The sequence below is a fragment of the Anthonomus grandis genome, chromosome 6 (genome assembly GCF_022605725.1).
Source record: "Anthonomus grandis grandis chromosome 6, icAntGran1.3, whole genome shotgun sequence".
NCBI lineage: Eukaryota > Metazoa > Arthropoda > Insecta > Coleoptera > Curculionidae > Anthonomus > Anthonomus grandis.
The window spans coordinates 17,647,318-17,674,228 of record NC_065551.1 but is presented as its reverse complement, the minus strand read 5'-3'; the positions used below and the strand labels follow the sequence as shown (position 1 = coordinate 17,674,228).

General features: G+C 32.1%; 1 protein-coding gene and 1 long non-coding RNA gene across 4 annotated transcripts in view; one reads left to right on the top strand and one right to left on the bottom strand.

Annotated features, from left to right (window-relative positions):
* LOC126737540 (uncharacterized) overlaps positions 1–26,911 on the top strand; it is a 256,720-nt gene that overhangs the window by 3,370 nt on the left and 226,439 nt on the right. For both annotated transcript variants that reach the window (XR_007661051.1, XM_050442469.1), the window contains exon 2: positions 2,731–2,880. Coding sequence is in view for 1 of the 2 variants with exons in the window: in XM_050442469.1 (XP_050298426.1) it covers positions 2,878–2,880 (3 nt within the window). In the remaining variant the exon portion in view is untranslated. The remainder of the gene's footprint in view (positions 1–2,730; positions 2,881–26,911) is intronic.
* LOC126737541 (uncharacterized) lies at positions 1,906–26,559 on the bottom strand. 2 transcript variants are annotated; one of them, XR_007661052.1, is made up of 2 exons: positions 26,450–26,536; positions 1,906–2,695 (listed from the first exon to the last, which is right to left on the bottom strand). It is a non-coding gene; the product is annotated as an uncharacterized LOC126737541 (long non-coding RNA). The 2 variants fall into 2 exon arrangements; XR_007661053.1 differs by lacking the exon at positions 1,906–2,695 and adding an exon at positions 12,576–12,992 and having other exon boundaries at positions 26,450–26,559.

The following is a 26,911-nucleotide window of genomic DNA, read 5'->3' as shown; positions in this document are numbered from 1 at the left end:
ACATTTAATTACATTTAATTATCCACATAGAAAAGTTTTGTTATATTTAATTTCGCACGAACTTAGATGTTTGTGCTTAGCTCACAACATTTACAAAAATTTTTATATTCGATTCAAGCTGCAGAAATCTCCTATTTTTTTTTTAATTTAAGACTTCGTCAATCTTTTATGCAAGTGGGGTATATTGCATCAGTACCTTAGTTTTTATTTCTTAATTATTTAGGTAAATACATTTGATAACAGTAAAACAATGATATAAATATAAATTTGCAACGCTTTTGTGGCAACATGTGAAAAAGTATCTACCGTGATATTAGAAGTAGCGAAGAGACCAGCATTTGGATTTACGAAGAATCTTGATCTTCTTGTTTTAACTAAGTTAAAAATTAATTAAACAAATTTATAGGAAAATTTAAAAACTACAACAATAAGAAGAAATATATCCTGATAAACAAAACAACGATTTTTTCCTAATTCTAATTTTAACAAAAGTCGCACACCCATACTTTGGCCTTTGCTTCTTTTAAGTTTAGATGCATGTATTCAGAATGAGCCTATTTAGAAAATGTGTTACATCGAAACCATAACTTGTTTTTGCCTTCTTCGTTGCAAACATTTTATCGTTTTCTTTATTCTCGGATCTATATCGCTATCACTGTTATGATAAGATACTTTTAGTTAACTCTTTGAAAAAGAAGGATCGAACTTAGAGTATTGAAAGGCCTTTCAATGTTATAAGGAATTGAATAACTATCGTTTTGGGTTTTGCTGTATTTATTTGGTCGTTTTTAGTTTATGTGGCTTTTCAAGTGACTTTAATTATTTCTTTTGTTCTTTGTCTCGTTTTTCCTTTCCTTTTTCTTCCAGAGCATCTTTCACTGGTTTGCTGGAAAGGATCAGAGAAGGTAGTTTTTTCTACAACATCTATTTTTTAGGATTTCATAAGGTAGAGGAGGTAATCCACGTGTCATTTGGATGTTCTTGGTTGGAGTTTGTGGTAGCTTCATTAATTGACAAGAAGGCATGGAATAACTGTGTACTACTGATAACGGCTTAGCGACGTTTACTCCAGAAGTTAAGGGCACTGCCTCTGGCAAGATATTGACTTTCTCAATTCCATGTAAGTTGAGTTCTAGTTGGAGAGATTTTCCTAATATCGTTAAAATTAGTTCTTTCTGTTGTTTTGAGTAAGTTGACAAACTTGTCATTTTATTTACTTTGTTATTCGCCAACTTATCCTCCTACGTTATTTTAAGCAAAAACGTTGGAAATAAGAAAAGTAAATTAACTATTTTGTTAATTCGTTTCCTAAACCACAGTTTAAACATTCATAAATAGCTTGTAATGGTAGATAGAGTGGTAACACTCATCTAGCCAGCCGTAGATGTTATTTTTCCGTTTACTAAAATTATAACCCACGACACGTGTTACACACTTTGCTGTTTGTAGCCTAAGGCTGGACGCACACAGAAAGAGCAAAACAGTTTTAGTCAAAAATGTTTTTGCTTCAGACGAAATAGTCAGACGTTTTAGTTTCTACATGAAACATTTTGTTTAAAACAGAAACAAAATGTTTCTACAACCAGTTTAAGTCAAGATGTCGACTGAGAACGACGAATCAGTTTAGATTGCACTTATTTTCTGGCACTGGTTGTTACTCCAAGATGAAACAGCACCTAACAGATAATTCTGGGTGCATCCAATAAATCTAGAGATGTTCGAGAAAAGAAATGTCAAAAAACTCTTCAATCTTTCCTGAACGAACTAAGGGCAGATGAAAAAAAAATTAAAAATTTTACTAGAATGAGCTCCGTTTCTTATGACTACCTATTGGAACTGATATCTAATAAAATTAGAAAAAAAAGTACAAATTGGAGGCCAAAAATAATACCAGAAGAAAGGCTATTGATTACACTCAGGTGAGCTTTTATTTACAACATAATATTAGGTACATTACGTTTATTTAATTATGTTCATAAGTATTCATAATTATTAACCTCACTAGGGAAAATAGAAAACTCTCTATTTTGATCTGACATTGGTTGTATGTTTCTTTTAGTACTAAACATATAGCTTTCCGTGGAAGCAGGAGATGTTAGTGGTGTTGGTATAACAGACGAACTTCTGCCACGTTCATCATCTTCTTCATCTATGAACCTATTTAGTGATAGCATAACTTGTGCCTTGAATTGCCGACGTTTTTTGCTTGATAATTTTTGCATGTCGGGTATTAAACTTTTGAAAAAATTTAAATCACTATTATTAATGTATTCGTCTTTTTGTCCCGTTTTAGATTTCAAAAACTCAACCATTGGTTCAGCTACTAACTCTGCCGCACATTTTTTTCTCAACTTCTTGGGTGGATTTTGATTGGGTGTGATGGAAGGCTTGGAGGTCGGCGTGGGTCTCGGCGTGGATATGACAGAAAGCTAGGAGTTGTTACTGTCTTCAGGATGATCAATACTTTCAGTGAGATTGTCATTCGTATCATCTTCTGTAAGAGTTGACGTTTCAGGATAATTACTCTTCGTTTTTTTGTGTTGACCCATGAAATCTTTTAAAAATGACATAGCATCAAAAAGGTACCATTTCTTCTTTTTAGGACAAGCTGCACCACTAGGTGTATTTTTCATTTCCCGTATCTGTCGTGCATATGAATTTCGCAATGAATTCCATTTTATTTTGCAATCTGCAACTAATAGAAATAAAAATTTATTATTTTTTTTTCAGATTTCTCGAGACCGGTGAGCACTTTCAATCGTTTCATTATTACTTTCGAGTTGGGGCAACGACTATAGGACAAATAGTAATGGAGACATGCAAGGCGATCTAGGATAATTTGTCACCAATTTATATGACTACTCCTACAAGAGACAAATGGTTAGTAATTGCGAGAAAATTTGAGCAACTTTGGAACTATCCCAATTGCTAGGGATCTATAGATGGAAAGCATGTTCGAATACAGTGCCCGATAAATGTTTGTTTGGCTTATTATAATTATAAATATTTTAATTCCACCATTCTTCAAGCAGTTGTAGGTGCTGATGCGACGTTTATAGCGGTATTGGTGATTTTGGTCGGAATAGTGATAGTAAGGTTTTTAGTAAATTAAATTTTGGAAAATTATTTCTCAGGGATGAGTTAAATATTCCACAGTCCCGAAAAATATCGGAAAGTATTAATAATATACAATATTCTTTTGTTTTCATTGGAGACGAAGCATACCACCTTTCAAAACATTTAATGAGACCCTTTAGTAGAAATAATTTGACTATTGATAAACATATATACAATTACCGTCATTCAAGAGCTCGTCGAATAGTCGAATGTGCCTTTGGATTGTTGACAAAAAGTTTCGCGTATTTGAAACTACTATGTTACTTTCTCCAGAAAAAGTAGAATTGGTTACATTAGGCGGCTGTGTACTTCATAACATGATTCAAGAAAGGGAAGGTAGTGTTAATGATATTCATAAAGAATTGTTATTACTTGAACAAGACGGAAGAAACCAGCTTCCGGAACATCCTAACTGGAGAAGAGCTTCAAACGTCACTCTGAGAACACGTAATACATTTATGCAATACTTTAATTTGCCAGAAGGGTCTGTATCATGGCAAAACAAATTTGCTTTTATAAATGAATAAAATATTGAACTAAATGCATACGTTTTGCGTTATGAGTATATATATTATAGTGTGCCGACTTAAGTTGTCACCTTCATGGTAATAATTAACCGTTAAAATTTACTTTGTTATATTTTTTTTACCCGTTACTTTCATATCCACTGAAATGTCTTCCCATAATTTTTCTATCAAATCCCGATTATGGTGATCTTCTAGTTGCTAGTTGTATAAAGGTGGTCTAGCCTCTGCTAAGACAATTAGTTTTTCTGCGTCCACTTACATAATTAAATGGTAAATAACACGTACTTATTCACACTGCTCGTGCAGACTCATTTAATTTGCATGGGAACAACATGGAACACTTTTAGTCAAAAACGTTTTTGACTAAAACTGTTTTGCTCTTTCTGTATACATCCAGCCTAACTGAAGATCTATGTCTGGCGGCAAACCAATTAGGTATCGATACAACTTTATTTTAGCCAATTCGTCAGCTTACCCGCTTTTTCCTTTTATTTTTAAAATTTGTGACTGGTCTATAGAGATATAGGTATTTATTGTATTCTTTCTCGTCTTACGACTTAATTTAGCAAAGTTATACTACCCTCTCGCGATATAAAATATTTTATAAATTTATACCTTACATACGTCACTCGTTCTGCAAATTTCTTTTGCAACGCTGATATAGAGACTAAATAAGAGTAAAGCTGACTCTTAAAGGAATTATCTACCGGTTCAAAATCTTTTTTTCCACGTGACATACTATGCAAGCACACACCTCATAAAACAATATCTTGTGCTGTTTTCAGTAAAACTTCGATAAATTTAAGAAAAATGTTTGGACAAGCTGCAAAAATAATTCCAAAACTATTTTTAACCGAAATCGTCTTCGTGCTCTTGAAAAACTATAGTTGAAAACTTCTTTATCTTCATAGAGATTTCTTAAGCTACACGGACGTAGTAGGCAAGATTTCAGTAAAGACCCTTCGTCGTCTATAATTACGTACGGTAACTTTTCACCGTCTCTTGTGACCTTTTCATCAGCAGTCACATTGGCAATAGAATTCGCTAGCAATTTTCCCAAAACAGAATTAGAAAAACTTAGAGAATCCCTATTTTTTCCGTACGCTTCAATGCAAGTAACAGGATTAAGTTGCCTCCTTTATAAAAGTTATATTGCGATCCAGCAATAGGGCATCGTATTTTTAATGTCTCCCATCTATAAGTGCACCTATGCAATAGGGGAAGTTCAATATCGGATTATGATTTTCGGCAATGTATTTCCACATGACAGTAATAGGTGTTGGCACCGAGATAGGCATTAGTACTTGCAAAATTGCTTGACACGTTTCTTTTATAATGTATCGTACAGAATCTGTACAGAATCTTATTCAATAACTAAAACCTAAAGATCTGAACGACCTTCTAGTTGCTAAGTGTCTGAAACCAAATATTAAAGTATTTTTTCTATTTTATCAAAGAAAGATTATTTCTTTATTTGATATACATATGGACTTAAAACATAAATAATCAAAAAAAAATTCTTTTTGGAAGGTGATATTGTAAAAACAGTTTGGAGTAAATGACAAAATTGAATTTTGAATGACCAAAAACGACGTCAACCAAAAAGTGGGCAAGCTTTTTCGGGTGGGCTGGGCTACGAAAATTGCGAAATGGATATATGAACGGAAAATGGAATTCCTCTTATTATTTATGGAAACAGGCCAAACACAGACACAATTCTAGTTAAGCAATCTATTGAAGAATCCAATAAAGACGCAGATCAAGAAATAATGACATTCTAAGAAGACCATAACGCGAGCGAAAACAACGATCCTTCTTTCCCTGGCATAACATTCATCTGAATAGAGCCTTACAAAAAAAATATCTTAAAGGAGTCAGACGTCAAACCGATCTCAAAAACTGATAAGAATTGGGAGAGGAACTGCTAATTTTTTAAAATCCAGTGAGTCTCCGATAGAACAAGCAGCTGTAAGAAGGAAACTCAATCTCAGATGTATCCTCCACATGTAAATATCCCATTGACAAGTCCATCAACATCAATTTCTATGTCAAGTACAATATTTTCAACACCTCTTTTATCTCTCTTTTACCAAATAATAATTATGTAGGACATATGTTCAACTACCACCGAAAGAAAATATTAAGCAGGCTTATTATATTTTTATCCAATATTTTCATGTCTTAGGAATTTTTTTTCTATGTAAGTAATAAAATCCATACTTTTTGTGCTTTCCTGGAAATGGAAACGTCATTTAATGCTTAAACCATTTAAGAAATGTAATCATTAATAATAAAAGTTTTTTTACCGTAAGCATCCTACCAATTGTTCCTTGGTTGATATTACTTTTCTAAACATTGCGATGAGGTGCTAAATTTTTTAATATGTATTTCCACCAATAAATGTAAATACGAAAATTATTGTTTATTTATATAGAAATACATATGTATAAAATCGTTTACTTCAAAATCGTGTGGTGTTTTATTTCTATTGGATTAGTGAGAGTATGATAGTCTTCATGAAGATCTTAAGAATTTATTGAATGTACTCAATATCTTCGATCTTTTAATTGACATTAAGTACCGCAATTGCTGCACAATGTAAATCTTCTTCCCACTCTCCTAAAGAACTAGTGCTCGCCATGACTTCATCAATGAAAAACTAATGAAAATTTTGGAGAGATCAAACCGTGGCATTTGGGGTAACGTGGAGCTCGGCATACGTCTTATAGGAGATCCATAGATAACTTTGTCCTTGTTTTAAATCACCCAAATCTTCGTCAAAAAATTTTGTGGTCAGATGAGGCAACTTTTACTAGGAGTAAGGGCTTTAACAGCCGTAATACTCATTTTTGGAGCCTCGAGAATCCGAGAGTAGTTCGACGAACTAACTTTCAGCATAGATTTTCCTGTAACGTATGGGCGGGTTTGATAGGAGATAAATTGATAGGCCCAATTATTTTGCCACACAGGTTAACTGGTCGTCATTATTTAAATTTTCTTCAAAACAATCTCAGAGATTTACTGGACGATGTTCCCATAGAAACCCGACTGGAAATGATTTTTCAGCACGATGGGGCACCAGCTCACTACGGCCGACAGGTGAGAAACTGGCTGGACACTAATTTTCCAGGCAGATGGATAGGCCGAGGTGGTCCAATAAACTGGCCTGCACGATCGCCCGACCTTAATCCTCTGGATTATTATCTTTGGGGTAATATGTGCAATATTATTTATGCCACCGAAATTGATACTCCAGAAGAGTTTCAGAGGCGAATTCTCGCAGCTGCAGGCCAAATAAGAGAAAACCGATTTGAAATTCTTAGATCGACCCAAAACATTCAAAAAACATCCAGGTTATGCATTCAGGAAAACGGAAACTTGTTTGAACATTTGCCTCAAATAAATTAGTATTTTTATCTGTTTGCAATTTTATTTGTCAATTTACTTTTGAAGCGTGCTATTGAGTTTTAATGAAAATTGTTATTAATAATACTATGCAGCGTTATTTTTAAATGCGTTTTTCTCGAAAATGGTAACTCCTAGCGTTATTGACCAGGAGGTTCTTTTTTACGTAAAAAGCTTTAAATTTTTAAAATTTAAAGAAAAAAAAACAAAAACTTTGCAAACAATTTTTTTTTAAGTATTTTTTTAGGCTCACCCCCTAAATGATAGGCACCTGACTAAATAATGAAAATTATGAAATGACAACTAAATTCAGCATATCAAAGTTGGGAGAATACCAAAATTTAAAATTTTTATATTTACCTGTTTTGAAAATAAGTGGAAAAAACCATCTTCAGGTGCCCCCTTTAAAACGGGCGTAGCTCCCTTGGGGGGGATATATGCTTATAGGAAAAAGTGAGGTTGGCGTTTCGTCCACTAATTTTGGGACACCCTGTATACTGCAAAATTATAATTGTGGTTTTTTTGATACTTTCTAGACGGACTATATTACTAAAATCAATCAAACAGGTCTCTATGCATTTATCTTTATTTAACATTATAAATGCACTTTCCTTTAATTTGCATAATTTTGAATTCCTTTGCTAAAATTGAGGAAGCAGCCCACTTTATTTTTATTTCATTGATTTATTCTATTTATTATTATTTATTCTATTTAAGCCCCTGGGTATATAAAAAAATATATTATACTTCTATGTTACTAAGATCAATTTTAGTGTATATCAAATTATTGTATACTAAGTTCATATTTTTTTTAAATACATGATTAAATCTAGTTTCTTTTTTTGTTTTTAATAATTGAGCATATAAGATAGCATTTCCTAAAATGATATTTGCTAGAATAGTGATGTGATACCCAATGAGATTAGTAAATAATTAAGAATTTGTCTTAATAATATACATTTTACTGAAATTGTAAATTACGGACATGAACCAGAAGTTCACATAGAGATCCTCATGAATTTCTGAACCCTCACTTAGAGTTATCAGAAGCCAAAGAACTTAGATATGGCAATAAGTCATCTTGGTTTTTTGTCTTGGACTAGGTCTAAAGAGCTTGGGCTTGTCTTATCTTTCTCTGAATTAAATAAACAATTTTCTTACAAAATATTTAACTTCTCAAGCAAAATTATATTCGCAGGCATAAATGAGATCCTGAAAGGTAATCTAGGAAACTTAGAGTTCGTACTCGAAAAACGACTTATTAATAAGTGGATTTCATGAGTTGAATTCAATCTTGATAGATTTCTAGAGCCTGACCAAGAATTATCAGAAGGCTTTGTAGTCTAGGTGTAAAAAAATTAGCTCATATCATCCTTCTCTTATTGAAATAAAGGATTTGGTTCCAGAATATCCAAAATATTCCTTTTTAAAGCAAATTCTCACGGGAGCCTAGATTCGTGAGGATGTATGACTTATTGAGAGGCAATTATGGAAACTCAGAGTTTGCTTTTAAAAAATAACTAATTATGTTTATTGGAGCTACTTGCATAAACTAGATGTGTGCCCAAGGGTCCTTATGGATTTCTTAAACTTAACCAAGAGTTACTAGAGATCAAAGGACTTGAAAATGCTAAATAGTCAACTTAATTTTACGTTCAACTAGGCGTGAAAAGCTTGGGCTGGCCTCATCCTTCTCTGAAGAAAATGAAGAATGACCTTTCCGAACACAAATCATGTTTACTATTTACTCGAAAACATTGCATCGTACAAAAAATCAACAAATATTTAAAGCTGGTCGAGCTGAAGGAGGTTCTTATAGATAATTTTTGTTTTTTTAAAAAAGCAATGGCGTTCCATTTTTTTTTATATTCAATTAAAAATCTCATATACTCCGCCCAAAGATATACCGTTGATCTTTGGACCGTAAAAAACTTATTATCACCTTATTATCTGTTGGGTCATAAAAAGACTCAAAATTATCATATTTGCGGTCAGAGATCCGAATTAAAACTTATGATGTTGGGTCTGTAAGTATCATACCTATACATTTATACCTTTATGTCTGAGGGTAAAATATAATAGGGAAATCGGCAATTTCTAGGAGAAAGTGAAGCGACACCGACTCTTTGAAATGTGTGGATGAGAGTGATTTGGATCTATTAGGAAGAAAAATTTATCAGATGTATGAAGAACAATCAACACCTACTAAACACCTAAGAAACATACTTATGAAAAAAGGAACAAATAATTCTTGCAGCATATCTATCTTGAGTAACATTTTGCTTAAAATGTGTTTTAAATATAAGACAATTAATAAACGCCAAACAATAATTGAGTCTCAACGATTACAGAAATGGCGTGATGAGTATTTAACGGCTGTAAGACAATATAGGGATGAAAATCGATTAATAATTTACCTTGACGAAACTTGGTTTGACACTCATGATACTGCACAAAAAGGATGGAGTGACTCCTAAAAAAAATGTAACATTAACACAGCCTCAAATAAAGAGGAAAATAATTATTTAGGCCGGCTCCGAAAGTAGCTCTGTTCCTTATATTTTGAAGAGACGAACAACAAATGAAAACTTTTAGAAGTACAGCTTTTAAAATAGATAAAGAGTATGTGTGTGATAAGCTCGCAATGGAAAATGGACATACAGTGTTGTGTCTACCTCCATATTATTGTATTTTAATCCCATTGAACTTATATGGCATTTAGTAAAATCGAATATTTGAAAAAGTAACACTTCCCCACAATAAATGCATCTGTATAAAAATAATAAAAAGTATAGTAAATAATATTACAACCGATAGTTGGAAAAACTCCATAAAACATGTTTTTAAAGCAGAAAATTCTTATGCGTCTATAAATACCAAGGTTCAGTCCTTAATAATAAGTTTAGACAATGATAGTGAAACAGATTTAAATTTAGAGTAAGGTAGAATACGTTTTTAAACAGTGTTTGAGTTTATAAGCAATAATTGCATCTTGTATTCTATATTATGCTCCTATTTTTTATTAATTTGATTTACCCTTATATATTTTTATAAATAAATATTATTTAACTATGAGGTTTTACTAGTTTTGCCTTACCTTGGAGAACAAAATAAGAAATATCATTAAAATAATAATATATAAATTTGTGTATTTTTGTATATATTAACCTTTTCTATTAAAATACTATTCTTTATTTAATTATTAAGTTTCATTAAGAATAATTTTTAAGCCGACCCTATTCTCTTTATCACTTCTTAAAAACATAGGGCCTCGCATAATGGGGTTTAATGGTCTAATTAATTTATCGTAGTAGAAGTCAACTGTATATCTTTAAGTGTACTAAACGGACATCACTGATATAAAATTTAAAAATCTTTCAAATCGGAAAATGCTTTTTCTGCTTCAAACCTGTGTACCAAATAAAAATATTTTAAGTATAAAAAAAGTTATGACTAAAAAACATTTTTAAAATTTTAACACTCTGTCGTCTTTTGAAAATGAAGCATTTTTTAATATTTACATTACAATACAATACAATTTATTATGGCGATTTTCACAAATGCACAATCCAATTTATAGACACAACTTAAAAGTTATAATATAATTCATAGTACTTACTATAGATATTTAAACAAAAATTAATGTGATTCAATTCATGTTTAATTAATGATCTCAATTAAACACGAATCCATTAAAATAAAGCGAGAAATTTTACTAGACCAAAAATTAGGCCTGTGTTCAAAATTTTTCATTTCCTACATTGATACAAAGACAAAAAAAAAGTTTTGTTAACTAAATAAATATGTTATTCTACTATAAGGAGCAGAGAAGCGGAGGAGGCACAAGTAGTAACTAGGAGGAAATTAAAAATTCAAACAAAATTGCAGAACAAGTAAATCAAATTTCAGGGGATTATATTTTATGACAAATGGCAACTACGTAAGCTAATAATCAAAAATAATTAACAAATGCACTTTAAATTACGTTGTCAATAACTTTTTAAAACTATTATAAGTTCGTGTTATAAACTGTTCAATTAAAAATTGAATTAAAAGTTCAATATTTAAATTTTTTTGGTTATGACTTCCCTTAATTTTTATTTTTAAATTTTGCGGTAAAATCTTAAGAATTTTCGGAAGCAAAAACAATATATTTTTTTGCAAATTAGATTTCTTAAAAAAATATGATTGTATTTCGTTATTTCTTTTAGAACGGGTGCTATAATGATAATCAAGCTCAGTGAAAATATGTTTAATTTTTTTGTAGAAATTAAGACTTGTACTCACAAATAATCCTCTTAGGTTCAAAACATTAAATTCAGAATAAAGATTAATTGTAGGATACTGGCCATTTTTATATAGAATTATCTTTATGATTTTGTTTTGGCACAGCTTTAAAATCTGCAATGCAGTTTCGCAAAGACCACCCCAAATTGGTAAACAGTATCTTAAAATATACTCTACAAGTGAATTATAAACTATTTTTACTGTTTTTCCATTTAAAAAGTTTTGAAGCTGGTAAAATTTGTAAGATGGTTTTCGAATTTTTTTCGCCGTTTCGATAGCGTGCTCATTCCATCGAAGATGTTGATCAATATATAAGCCTAGATATTTAATTTTATTCGTTTTCTATATACTTGGACAGGTATAAGTAGTATTTAATAAATTACAGGTTGTGGCATGAATTTTAATATCAGATTATTCGAGTTGATCGGCAGCCGTTAATGAAAATGCTATAAATTTAGTTTTTACAAAGTTTAGGTTTATTTTATTGCTACTTATCCATTTTTGTAAAACGCTAAGGTCTTGTTTAGCTTTCAAAAATACATTTTCCCAATTTTTGTCTGTAAATGTCACTACAGTGTCATCGGCAAAGCAAATAATCGAATCATTCTTCAGCAATTGTCCCAATTCATTATTATAAACTAAAAATAAGACTAGTCCCTGTGCCTTGAGGTACTCCAGTCCCAATGACCGTCCCGCTACTTAATGTATCATTACATCGCACTTTATACAAGGTGTCCCAAAAAAGAGTATCAAGCGAGCGCCCAGAGATAGATCAACTCTAGGGGAATCCGAATCACCCCCATGTATATGATCCGATTTTTTTTAGTTTAGGAGTTATTACATTTTTTGTGATTTTTGAGTATTATTCGACTTTTATGCTTATTTCTGCTATATTCATAGTAAAAAGGTAAGGCGGATGCCTGATTTTTATTTTATTATTTAGATAAAAGTTGACTCTGACAAGAACAAAGATAATTTCATCCAGAAATTAAAATATTGCTTACAAAAATAAATAAATTGTGACATAAAAAACAAAAGTAAAAAAAGTTCAACAAAGTTAAAGGCGTTTTAAAAATTACAGCATTTTTTTTTTCAAAAACTAATTATTTAAGAAACCTTATCGGTCTATCAGCTTTTCACTATAAAAAATTCATTGGGCTACCCTTATCGCATCTTATCTAAATAACAGTTAAAAGGAAAACAAAAAAAGACTTACTATTAAATGAAATAAAGCAAAAAGTGTTTTAATCAATTTATCTTTAACTATTACATAAAGTTTTCAAAATGATGACCTTGTTCAATACAAATACGGCATCGGCGAAAAAAATTATCTTTTAACTGTCTAAATGCTAATCTGTTATTTTTTACGGTTTGTTTTGCTTCATTAATTTTTATTCTTAGTTCTTCTAAGTTTCTTGACTCTTGAGCGTACACGACCTCTTGTAGTAACCCCAAATAAAAAATCAATTGGGTTTAAGTCCGGTGACCTGGGAGGCCACTGAATTGGTCCACCTCGACCGATCCACTTGTGTCTAAATCGCCTATTCAGATATTCTCGAACATTTATCGCATAATGGCAAGGAGCCCCATCGTTCTGAAAAAACATGTCTCTCCTTGTCTCCAAATCAACATCTTCTAACAGCTCATGGAGATTTTCTGTTAAAAAATTTAAATAGATTAGAATTAAAATTTTTGTAAGCAATATTTTATTCTGGATCAAATTATCTTTGTTCTTGTCGGAGTCAACTTTTATCTAAATGATAAAATAAAAATTAGGCATTCGCCTTACCTATTTACTATGAATATAGCAGAAAGAAGTATAAAAGTCGAATAATACTAAAAAATCACAAAAAACGTAATAACTCCTACTAAAAAAAATCGGATGATATACATGGGGGTGATTCGGATTCCCCTAGGGTTGCTCTATCTCTGGGCGCTCGCTTGACACTCTGTTTTTTTATGACACCCTGTATATTTATAAAGAGAATAAGCGTTTATTCTGAACTTAGAATGGGCTGTTAATGTTTGGCTACTACAATTTCGAACACAACGTAAGAACTGAGAACAGAAACCTTTTGAATTCGTTTATCTCTTTTTCATGACAATAAACTTTTTCTTAACATGTTATTTAACTGGACTATGAAATTATTTTTTTTCATTATTGCACCATTCAATCAAGGCATTTAACGGAAGCAGCTATCAAGTAAACCTCGACGAGAGCGAGCGGAGCGCTCTCGTTTCTCACGGTGCACGAGCCCCACGCCTATCACGATTTACTAATCTCAGACCAACGGCGGAATGATTGCGGCTTTCTTTTGTTTCTTCCTGAGCCACCAGTTCTGCTGATGAAGATGCCGTGATACGGATGCTGGGAACCGGATTATCAATCCCGTTTCGATTCGGATGCGATGACTTATTGCCTAAATGTAGCCGAATCGTCATGGTCTCGTAAAGAAGATAATTTGAAAGAATGTGATTTTAATTTGCAACACAATCAAATCTAGCTAGGGGTATATTCCTCCTCTTACTTCATTAATTAGCACCTAAAGACATTTTAAAATATGACTTTTTGTGAGTAACTGATATTCTTAATTTACTAATTACATTCTTATCTAATTTCTTACATATTATATAGTAGTGGTAGTAATATTGGAGGGACAGCCTAAAAGTTTTATTTCACCCACCTCTGAAACCTTGTTAAAACTATGGCTCCCCTTTCTAGTCTTTATAAGCATAAGACGCGTCCTTCTAATGAAGGAAGACAGGCGTTTTTAGTTGAAGTCTTAGTTTCTTTCATGGTAGAAAGGGAGAACCCAATATTTCACTCCTGATCCTATTCCATCTTTCCAATCTTTTTGCTACTACTAGGCGACTCACTAAGTCCATTGTGATTTTACCTCTATCCCATCGGCTGAATTCAATTTATAATGGCTTTGATTTGAAGAACAACGATACAGTAACCAGGCTTAATTATCTTTTTTATATAGATGATTTAAGCTGTATGCATCCATACAAAATAAACTTGAGCAAATGCTAAACTCGAGCAAAATTTCTTGGTCTGGTCAACGACATTGGTATGCAGGTCGGTTTGGACAAATGCTATGCATGCCCTTAATGTAATCAAATGACAAATAGAGTATGATATAGAGAATGGACATAACATCAAGGCAATGGGCACTGACGAATCTTATAAATATATAGGTGTGAAGCAGGCGAGAAAAGTGGACCATCAAGCAACGAAGAAAGTACCAACCACAAGGTTCTTGAAAAGGGTGAGACAGGTACGAGTATAATGAGCCTATTTTAACAGAAATAATATAAAAGAATTGAATACATACGCTTGCTCCGCAGTTGGTTACACCTTAGGTATAATCGACTGAAAGTAAAATCAAAACTGAGAACTTACGACGGAAGATCAAGACCTGACAAAAAAATACAAACATCACCCTCGCTGTGCAGTGAAGAGAACAATGCTATATTGACATCTTGACAAATATCCAGTCTGCGATAATACTTTCAGAGTAAGGCAACATCTTTGTTGAATGTTGCAATATGCCGGTTCGTAGTCTCACGCAACACCTCTGCGATTGAGTGAATAGGAAGGTAGTAGTAGTAGTAGTATAGGGATACGTCATCAGACCAATCAAGAGAAGATGCGCCTTTAGAAAGAAAAGCCTCCAGACACCACGAAAAATGTTCCCAGAAACGTAAAGCCTCTTACTGTTGAAGAGTCATTCCAAAAAGAAACTACTTGAAGTACATCATTAAAGACTCATCTATAAAAAATGACAAGTTTCGCTATGGATGCCAAGCGCACGAAGCCTTACAATACTTGATTGGAGGCTGCAAGGCATTCGCTATGAAAAAATGCAAAAACGGACACGATCCAGTATGGAAGATACTACAATAAGAGCTGGTAAAACGCCTAAAACTCATACAACAGGACAATCACATACAGCAGGACAATCTCCCTTATTTCAAATACATCCTTGAGCCTATTTTCGAAAACAACAATAAGCTATACTAATATCGCGTGTGTTCTAACTGATATAAAGATGCCATCCAGACAATGATAGCATAGCCTAGTACAGAGATTTTGAAAGACAGATATAGAGGCAGTGAAATATGGAAAAGATCCAAACGATTTCATTTATTATTTTAATCACACGTGCTATCCATCTAAATAACATCAATCTACTTCGGCCTAGTGAACACCTTCATAAGCCTATACAAAAAACAGTTATTTTTGATACAGCCCGAAGCGCCCGGAAATTTATGAGAAATGCTCCATCATTCCAAGCTCCTCACGGGCCCAATAACTTGGAAAAAATCTCCACAGAGCTCATTATTTTAATAATAATAATAATAATAATAATAATAATAATAATAATAATAATAATAATAATAATAATAATAATAATAATAATAATAGTAATAATAATAATATTAACAATAATTTCTGTAAGGTAACAAATCTGGGGCAACAAGTGATTGTTGGCTACAGACAACAGCTACATGCCGCATTCTACAGAAAATATCCAAAAGTGAACGTGACTGAGCGCAGATTCGTTGACCAATACCGCGTCATTTTTAAAAAATAACTTGATCCCAAAAACTCGAATTAATTCAAGGCCTTAAATTAACTTTAAGGCCTTAAATGAAGGAAGGGATAATTTGCAGAACAATTCCAACCAAGCGCGAACAGAAGCGGAAGAAAACTTACACCCACCAGACGAAGCACCATTTCCAGAAGTGATAATAAATGAAGAAACTCAAAAATGGAGACCAGAATAATGATCAAGTGAATTTTAAACTTAGAACAGAGTTTAGAAGGGCAATGGAAGAGTATAAAGGAACAAACCTCTTAACAAGACCAGCTCTTCTTAGAGTTAACTCTTGTAGAAAATTGGCAATTTTTCTTAATGCTGCTAACTTAAATTTACCTGATTACACTCTTACAGTTACAATACTTGAATAGCTTCATTTGATAATCTACTGTGGGGCTACCGCTGTTCCTAAAACCCTAGGATTATAAATAATAAATAACCAGCAAAGTGTTACACGTAATGAAAGATCGACCGCCATAAGAAAGCAGACTACAAAAAAAGATTGAAGATAATAGGAAAGACATTGGCCGGCTAAAGAATATCGGAGGTATCGGAACCAGCAAAGTACAAGAAGGAGTAGAGGAAATAATGCATCAGACCCAACAACATACACAGCAGCACCCAGAGAACTGTACTCCGGAACAATGCCTAGACATCCTTAAACATAAGTTCTTTATTTTTTCAGGTCGCTTAAGAAGATATAAATCTAGTAATAAAAGGAAACGAGATAATTAACTTTTTAAACGCTCAGAGAAGTAATTCTATTAAAAACTTATTGACACTTCTGCAACAAACACTACCATTATCATTTACTCGACTAAAGAAAACATCGAGGAGTTCTGGGGCACTGAACGGCTGACTGAAAAACGATCAAAGTGTCAAACATATAATCTAATGGTATTTTTACCATTTTTAGTTGACGAAGTGACGAAGTAACATCATAAAAAAGCTACATAACTGGAAAGCTCCAGGCCCAGATCATGTTCAAAATTACTGGATTAATTAATTGTGGTCAACACATCAACAACTGACCGACCTTCTAAATGACGTGCTTATTATGAATCTTCATATTATAAAATCTCAGAATTTGCCAAATTTTTTAGCAGAAGGTACTTACTTACCTGGTACTACCAAAACACTCATGATAAATACCGGCTAAATATCGGCCAATATTATGTTTACTCAAACTCTATAAACTAATTACATCTTGCATCACAGAACGTATTTACCGACATTGTGACCAAAATAGCATCATAACGGCTCAACAGACAGGATGTGCCAGAGGTGCCATGGGGTGTAAAGAACAATCGACTCCATAGTTTGCAATCAGGCATTTAACAATAAGAGAAACCTTTTTGCACTATAGAATGACTACCGAGTTTTGATGCAGTTCCACATAAATGGCTTATTAATGTACTTAAATTGTACAAACTAGATAACCACGTAATTTCCTTTTTAAAATTCACTATAGCATCTTGGCGAACATCAATAAAACTTAAGCTGCCTAACGGTAACTGCATTGAAACTACTATGATTTCTATTCGTAGGGGTATATTCCAGGGAGATTTCTTAAGTCTACTTTGGTATTGTGTGGCCATGAACCCACTCTCTAGCCAACTAATTCAACTACGTACGGATTTGACCCAAAAAAGGATAATAGAGAACTAAGAAGAGTAAACCATCTACTTTATATGGATGATTTAAAAATTCTTGCGGCAACACTAAATCAACTAGAATAGATCGTTAAGATAATGGAAAAATTCTCTGATGATATAGAAATGATCTTTGGACTGGATAAGTGCCGAACTGTGAACATTAATAAGGGTAAACAACAACCAGGTGACTCAAATAAAAAACGGTTAGATAATTAATGCTATGGATGAAGAAGAATCCTATAAATATCTAGGAACGAAGAGGCGCACAGAATAAACCATAGAACTATAAAAAATAAGCTGACTACTTAGTTCACTACAGGGCCGAGCCGTGCCAGGGGTGCAAGGGGTGCGCCGCACCCGGGCGGCGCTCATTTGGGGCGGCAAAATATCCGAAAAATAAAATAAAAAAGCGCCAAGTAATGAAAAAAAAATTATGAATAACAAAAATTTATAAAATTTAAAACTTATAATTAAGGCGCCAACAGAATACAATGTTTACTGAAACCGAGCATTGTTCCCCGAATCGTTGCTATAATAATAATAATCTATATAGCTAAATAAATAGGTACCAGGACCAGGTAATAAAAACAATACCACCGCAATTCTGGTGGGTTCAGCCGGTACTGATGATGTTATAAGGGCGGCGTAATTAAAAGAGCCGCGTAAAGTACCACCAATAGTAATTCCTCGAAATTTATTTCTTGCGGAATTTCAATACTTTTGGGTAATAAATAATATGTATTTTGGAGCTGCAGAAATAAGTGGGGGTGTAATGTTTAGAAATTCCCACCCTTTTGTTTTTAATTTATTTTAGTTTGCGAGTTTTAAAGCGACTTGTCGATTAGTGTTTATTTTTAATACATTTTATATAAAAATTGTGTTGTTAACGGTAAGTTTAAAATATTTTATTAATATCTTCCAAATATTTAGAAATTCATGCCTTAAGCAATTTTTCATTGAAAAAATTAATGTGTGATTTTTGTGCCAATTCTGAAAAAAAATTTGTTGATTCAGATGGCTGATGGTCGAAAGAGGCTTTCTGGTTCCCAATACCGAAAAAGGAAGCTAGAAAAGGAGGAAGATGACAGGCGGTTCGCAGGTTCGTTAAAAATGTTTTTTGCGTCATCAACGAACCCACAACCGGCACAACCTCAACCTTCAACAAGCCAAAGGCCGGATGTTCAACCTTTGACATCAACTGAAGCCGATGCCGATGTAGAACAACCAAATGATGGAGATCAACAACCATTAGGAGATGAACTGAAACAAGATGATCACTCGACGAATACGCCAGCAAATACGCAAACTGAGAACATTGAAGCTATTCAGGTAAATGAAGAACAATTTAAAGATCCAGCATATTGGCCCGAAATATTAACGCATAATATTAGATTATTGATTTTAGGAATAGGACCTGTTCAAATTAAAAATATTAATTATCTCATTAATATTTAAATAGATGTTTTAGCAGTGCTTACTTTGAAAAAATTAACTTACAATGAAAAAGTTCCTAAAACCTGGCTTATTTACTCAAAATCTAAAGATTCAGTGTACTGTTTTCCTTGTAAATTATTTTAAGTTTCTGATAATAGTTTTAATGAGGGGAATGGCTATAGTGACTGGCGACATTTATCTCGGACTTTAGAAAGACACGAAACCAGTAAGGGGCATTTTGAAAGTGTTAGGAAATGGCTTGAATTAAAAAAATCAATAGAAAATGGTTTAATTGGGGACTCTATCAATCAAAATTTATTTCAAATGGAAAAAAAAGATGGACTTCGATTTTAGAGAGAATAATATCTGTTATCCAGTTTTTAGCTGGACAAAATTTAGCTTTTAGGGGTAATAGTCAAAAACTATTTGATAAGGGTAACGGTAATTTTCTGAAATTAATTGAGACGATTGCAAAATTTGATTCTGTAATGGCCGAACATATTGATAGAGTCCAAAAAGATGAGAACAAAATGCCGCATTATTTGGGAGATAAAATACAAAATTAATTGATTTTTTTAATAGGAGAAAAAGTACAAAAGTGTATTGTTGAATGTTTAAAATTATGCAAATATTTCTCAATCATTCTTGACTGTACACCTGACCTTAGTCACCAAGAACAAATTACCATTATTGTTAGATTCGTTTTTATTGATGATTGTTCTAAAAGTATTGAAATTCGAGAACATTTTTTAGGATTTTGTAAAGTTACAAACACTACTGGTCAGGGGTTAACAGATTTCTTATTAAATTATTTAAAAGAACTGGATATTGATATTACCGATATGAGAGGTCAAGGCTATGACAACGGAGCAAACATGAAAGACAAGCACAATGGCCTGCAAAAAAAAATTTTAATATTAATCCTAGAGCCTTTTTTGTACTCTGTGCCGCCCATAGTTTAAATTTAATAGTTAATGATGCAGAAAAAAGCTCTCTAGAAGTAACAAATTTTTTTTGCATTATTCAGGAATTATATGTCTTTTTTTCGGCCTCAACTTACAGATGGAATGCTCTGTTAAAAGAGCTGTCCAGGCTAACACTAAAGCCCTTATCGGATACCCGCTGGGAAAGCCGTATTGAACCAATAAAAACTTTTAGATTTGAGTTAGAAAAAGTGTATGATGCTCTGTTTACGCTTTTTAATGATGAAAGCAGAGATAATGAAACAAAGAATATTGCAATGTCCCTAATAAATAAAATAAAATCATTTAAATTTATTTGTTCGTTAGTTATTTGGTACAACATTTTGGAAAAAATTAATATAGTAAGCAAAACACTGCAAAAGTCTAATGTTATTTTACTAGAAGCTGTACAGATGCTAAAAGAAATCAAATTATTTTTGACACAAATGAGATCGGAAAACGGGTTTTTAGACATGATAAGTGAATCTAAGAAAATTGCGGAAGAAGTAGCCGCCGAAATTTCCTTTCCAGGCATTCACTCAATAAGACCAAGGAAAAAAAAAACGTTTTTTGATTATGAACACAAGGATGAGCCAATCCAATCTCCAGAAATAAATTTTATTTTTAGTAGTAAATATTTTTTTTTTAATATTCTTGATATTTCAACCTCAAAATTGGATGAGAGATTTCACGATTTACAAAAACATTGAATTATTTGGTTTTTTAAACAATTTGAAAGCATTTTCCAAACCCGAAATATTGACCTATTGTAAGAATTTAGAAGCTAAATTAACTGACCCTGAAACAAAAAATATGGACATAAGTGGATTGGACCTCTATAACGAAATCGACATATTATCAATTTACATTAATGATAGAAATATTTTCTCGGCCAAAGAAATATTAATATATCTGGTTGCTAACGATCTGAAAGGCATATTTCCAAATTTATTCGTAGCTTTAGAATATTTTTTAAAATGCCAGTCACTGTAGCTCATGGGGAACGCTCATTTTCCAAACTAAAATTAATAAAAAACTACTTAAGATCCACAATGAGCCAATCAAGACTACCAAATTTATCAATAATAAGTATTGAGAAAGACATTGTTTCTAATTTAGATGTTACCGACCTAATTAGGGAATTTGCATATAAAAAGGCAAGAAAAGTAAATGTTAGCATTTAAACCAGGGTTCTAATTACTTTTTTTTTATTTCTTTAAATTAGTATGTAAGTAAAATATATTTTCTTTAGGTGCTTTTATCGATGTAATTACATATTAATATAGAAATAGTTATATAAGCAAATAATATATGCTTTTATGTATATTTTTTGTATAGATAATATTGATATATTGATTATTATATGTGTGTTTGGAATTTTATTCAATATGATTTTTTTATTACACCCTTTTTTTTAAACGCTGTACTTTGGTAAGAGCATTTTTTAAAACACTTTTTATAAAAATTACTGCAGAAGGGGCGGCAAAATTAGCTCTTGCACCCGGGCGGCAAATACCCTAGGCTCGGCCCTGGTTCACTTCAAGAATGCGTCGACTCCTTAAAACAAGTCTTAATAGCAGAAACTCATTTAAAGCTATTAACACATATTATGTAGTCAGTTTACTAACTTACTCTTTTGGTTCTATAGTATGGACTAAAACAGACATCGAAAATTTGCAAAGAACGCCAATAAGCATCACTTGCGCACTCGAACGAACTACGCTACCTCGACATATGGGAATGGTCGACTTAGGCTAAAACATCAGATATTTATCGTACTGTATATCAAAGAGACGACTCAAAACTACTTAAACTCTAGGAGATTGAGCTACCTATACACCAAAACACCGAGTAAGAAAAAGTAATACCTAGACAAAGTAGACCCGACGGTATAAAGTGACAGATGTAGGTATGGTTGTGAGACAACGGAGTTAATTTAGCATGTCGGCGATGCATGTCGAATTATTGCATCAACGGAACATAAAGAACGGCATGATCTAGTTGCAAAGATACAACGTCAAGAGCTCACAGAAAAACTAAACCTCTTATCAGCAGCCAAGGTATAATATTATAACTATAAGCCGGAATTAGTTCTTAAAAATGAGCATCACAAATTTCATTGGGATCGCACTGTATAGGGTGTCCTATTTTGGGTACTTTTGCGAGATATTTTTGTTATTTTTAGAGATAGAGAGTTTCGGTTTTCGCGACACTGTGCTACTTTTCCGTAAAACTAAAGATGCTGTCAACAAAATTTTCATACCCCTTTTGGTTTTTAAGATACAGGGCATAATTTTACCCTGTACTTACAGAGCAACGAGTAAGTACCAATAGGCCTGACCTAATACTAAACGATAAAATTTCTAGGAAGACAACTCTTATTGATGTAGCCATTCCTTCCTAATTAATAATAACAACCTAAGAGCGAAACATATTGAAACGATTATGAAGTACAGAAGAAGTACAGTACTGAAATGAGATAAGTGCAGACAATCCCATGGAAAGAAGGGCTATGTATAGATACTTGAGAAACATCATTACAAATTACTCGACAACTTACCTGCTGTCCATTCAATTTTATGCTTTGTGTATATGTAATCGACAAGTAGCTTTTTATTAAACAATACGCCTGATTATTAAATTTCAAATAATTTAACTGAGCCAACAATAATTAAGGATTAATATTTTTAATACCAATTATTATATACAGAGCTGTAAAAAACAGGAAACTTGACGTAGAAAACTGGCACAGTTCAGCTTCAATAGCTAAACTGGCAATCACACCTTTAAATCTGACTCATAGAAGTAGACAATATTTTAATTTAACACTTTTCAGATGACATTCAAGTTACTAGAAAGGTGCAATTTTTTTTTTTGTTATATTATAACTTTGCTTTTTAACAAGTAAAATTATTATAAATATGTATTTACTTAAAAACAATCCCCATTAAGTTGCAAAATTACTAAATACTTTTTGAAACTTTGTATTGATAGGCTAACCAGGTTAATGGGTAGTATATTATACATTTTTTCTACGTTATAAGAAAAAGATCCCTGAAACATGGCACTATGGTTGCGAAGGTGGATTTGAAATTATTAAACCTAATATTATGTTATGTATTTATGAGATAAAAATTGACTTTTTTCTGCTTGTCATATCGCCAGTATTATCTTAATGAATATTATCATTATAAAAAGCAAAAATATTTAAGTTGTCGCTATTTTCCAGCGCTACAGACAAAATCACTATTCTTCGTAACTATCGGTGAAAAAGAGTTAAAAAGAACTACAGGTACAATTTGTATGATTGTTATTGCGTAAGTTTGCGGTTATTGGCAGGAAAAGAAATGCGCCGACAATAAATAAGAGAGACGAAACGATCGTTTGATTTTTTACCGGTACACTCCGAGTACTTGGTCGCTTATTAGTTTGATTGCTGCTGGTCGGCAGCCATTTTTTTTACCAGCACCATTGATTGCTAATAATTCTCGGTTTAGACTAGCTGATTTCTTACTTTTTTATTTTTTTTTTATTTAATAGGAACTAATTTGCTTAAGCCAGGTTTTGTTTTCTCTTCTCATTTCGTAATCATTTTATCACTCTTGTGGTTAAAAAAAGGAAATTTTAGTATAAACTATCTAATTTTTACTGCATACACTAAATAGGGTTTATGATTTCAGTTGCCTGGAAAGAGTAAAAATTTGACTTGAATGCCTGGAAAAATTACGAATATCAAAAAGGAAAAATCTTAAAACATAGCATTAAAATATATAGTCAATTAGTATTTTATGAGCATAGTTGCATCTCTGAGTATAGAAGCAATACATTAGAAAGATATAATTCCATGGCGCCTAAATTATATGGTTTAAGAAAAACACACCAATAGATTTTAAGTCTGAGACCAGTGTCAGTTGCGTCAAATCTCCATCCTTTAACGTCTGTCTATTACTACATCGAATAATTTAATTACTTGTAAGTTGGTCTTTCTTTAACATCCTAAAGAATAAGTTATAAAAATAATAAAAAAAACTATGGTATTTCAAAAAATGTTCATAGGAATGCTTAGTTCTATAATGATATATTTATTTAAATTTTGTTTTAATACTAGTTACTTTAAGTTTATTAGCGCTTTTTACTTGCAATTTTTTTTAGTAATGGAACAATAAATTATCAAGGTCACAAAAAGATATCGTATTTTATTCTATTTGTTAAAATATACGTATAATAATTATACTTTAGCTATCCCAAACGATACAACAGATATATTGAACATTTCAATTTCTACCACGCAAACTTAAATTTCACCATAGAAATTGAATCTGAAGGCAAAGTCTAATTTTCAAAGACTTTTTTTAATTGCAGTAAATTAAAATATCACAGTAAGTAAAATTAAACAAAACAAGAAACTCGTACATTTTTCTCAAATTAAAGTTAAATATATGTGTATTATTATGCTTGTAACTTGTTCCCCAAATCTAAGTTCAGTATCCATAATTAATAGGTTTTTGGCAACTAACAAATGTTAAATCAGTACCATCCAAAAAAATATTAAGGTGCTTTTTTTAGCGCATCGTCTGCAATGGCTTATATGTGATAAAACTTGAGTGATCTAAGAAAAATTAGAAGTATTAATTAAAAATAGTAATGTATCCAAATTTGATCCTTGAGGAACTCCAGAGAGAATCCTGACCAGCTTAGAGCATTTATCAAAGATGACCAATTGAGTCCTGTCAAGTAGATAAGATTCAATAAGAGTACATGTATTTAAATCGAAACCAGAAAATTTTAAGATAGCTAAAAGAAGCTAATGGCTGATTTAATAAATCCCTTAGTGAAATCTAAAAGTACCAACAGAGTGTGCAACTATGCATCTATCTGTCAAATGCTTAAAAAATATCATCGCTAACGTTGGTAAGAACAGCTGCGGTGCTAAATATTTTTCTAAATCCACACTGGGTATTTGATATAATTTTACTAGAGATACAGTAGGCATATAATATAACCGATCGTAAGTAAATTATTCCAAAATATTTGATACTGTTGAAAATATAGTAATCATATGAAGTTTATTAAAATCAGTAGGATCAGTGGAATGACTGCTAATAAATATCTTCCATTTATTAACAATTAATGATTTTTAGCAATTAATGATATGAGTAATATACTTATCGATAAAAAGATTATAATACTTAAGTATCAGATGAGAAATTTCATCAAAGCCATTAAATTAGTTTTTACATCATTTAAAATTTTGTTAATGTTAGATGATTAAGATCAAAGGATGAAAATTTTGAACGTTCACCTGCATGGTCTGGCTACTCTTGAGCAAGTTATAAGTGATAATATCCCGAAAACTGAATCTTCAATTTATTACTAAATTATATATTTGAGTATTATAGTTAAAATCAAAACTAAGTCAAATACTGAAATACGCCAAATAACAACAAGAAATGGTAATGTATACACTGAGAAATAGTCTATTTCAAATAAATTCAATAACGTCTATAGCGACCTAGGTGAGAATCTTACTAAAAAGATTAAAAACTTGCCAAACTATAAGAACGACATTCAATATTGAGAAAATTCTATGGTTTTAAGGCTTGCGTCAATCTTTGAAGTCAATAGAACTATAATGAACCTTGAGATAAAAAAATCCCCTGGATGGGACAATATAAGAAGTGAATGCCTAAAACAAATATCTACAGAAATTTCACCGATTTTGACGTGGATAATAGATAAGTCGTTTGATACAGGGTGCTTTCCGGACTCTCTTAAAATCGGAACTATTAAACCCTTATATAAAAATGGCGATAAAACAGAAATATCAAATTACAGACCTGTCTCACTTTTGTCAATATTTTCAAAAATTTTTGAACGATTAATTAAAAAAGAATGACAAATTTCTTAACTAAATTTAATGTATTATCAGGCTTGCAATTTGGTTTCGGGGAGGGAAGATCTACTCAGGATGCAATTAAACTTTTAACATCACAAATGCACTAGATAATAGTGAAGCTTGCTTATGCCTGCCTTATCGTGAATCTTTCTAAGGCATTTGATACTGTCTGTCATGAGATGCTCTTAAAAAAACTACATAGCTGTGGACTCAGAGGCAAAGTTTTCGATTTGCTTAAAAGCTACCTTATAAATAGAACGTAGCGTGTTAACTTTAATGGAACCATAAGCAGTGAAAGAGATGTTAGATATGGAGTACCCCAGGAAACTGTGTTGGGTCCTTTACTTTTCACGGTTCATGTAAACGACTGCTTAAGCTTAAACTAAATGGAACGCTGGTTAGTTTTGCAGATGACACCGTTTTACTCTGTAGATCAAAGTCTTGGTAAATTATAACAACCCAAATTAAAAAAGACTTTGTGGAATTAAAAAACTGGTTTCAACACAATAAATTAACTTTAAATATACAAAAAACTAACTACATGTCTTTTGCAACTTACAGAAGTTCCCTTCAAAGGCTTGGCAACATTAAGATTGGGGATTGTGAAATACCCGAAGCAACATCTTTTAAATATCTCAGTATTAAAATTGACAATTTGTTGAAATGAAACCTTCATGTCGATGAAATGGTTCAGAAGTTAAGGGGACTTCTTTCAAAATGTATGTACCTTCGAGACTTTTTGACTACCGAACATCTAAAAATTGTATATATGTCTCTTGTACAAAGTCAAGTTCAGGTCAAAATTTTGGGATGGGGAAGAGTTTCTGAAACATATATACAAAAATTAAAATCAATTTAAAATGGTTTTTAAAAATCATTTTTGGCATAGACAGAATAAATCCTACTGATAACCTCTTTTCTGAAAGTAAGATATTAGATTTGCGTCAACTCTATTGTTTAGAAATCCTTAAATATATAAATGAAAACAAGATGAAGTTAAATATCAATCAAAATTCATCTA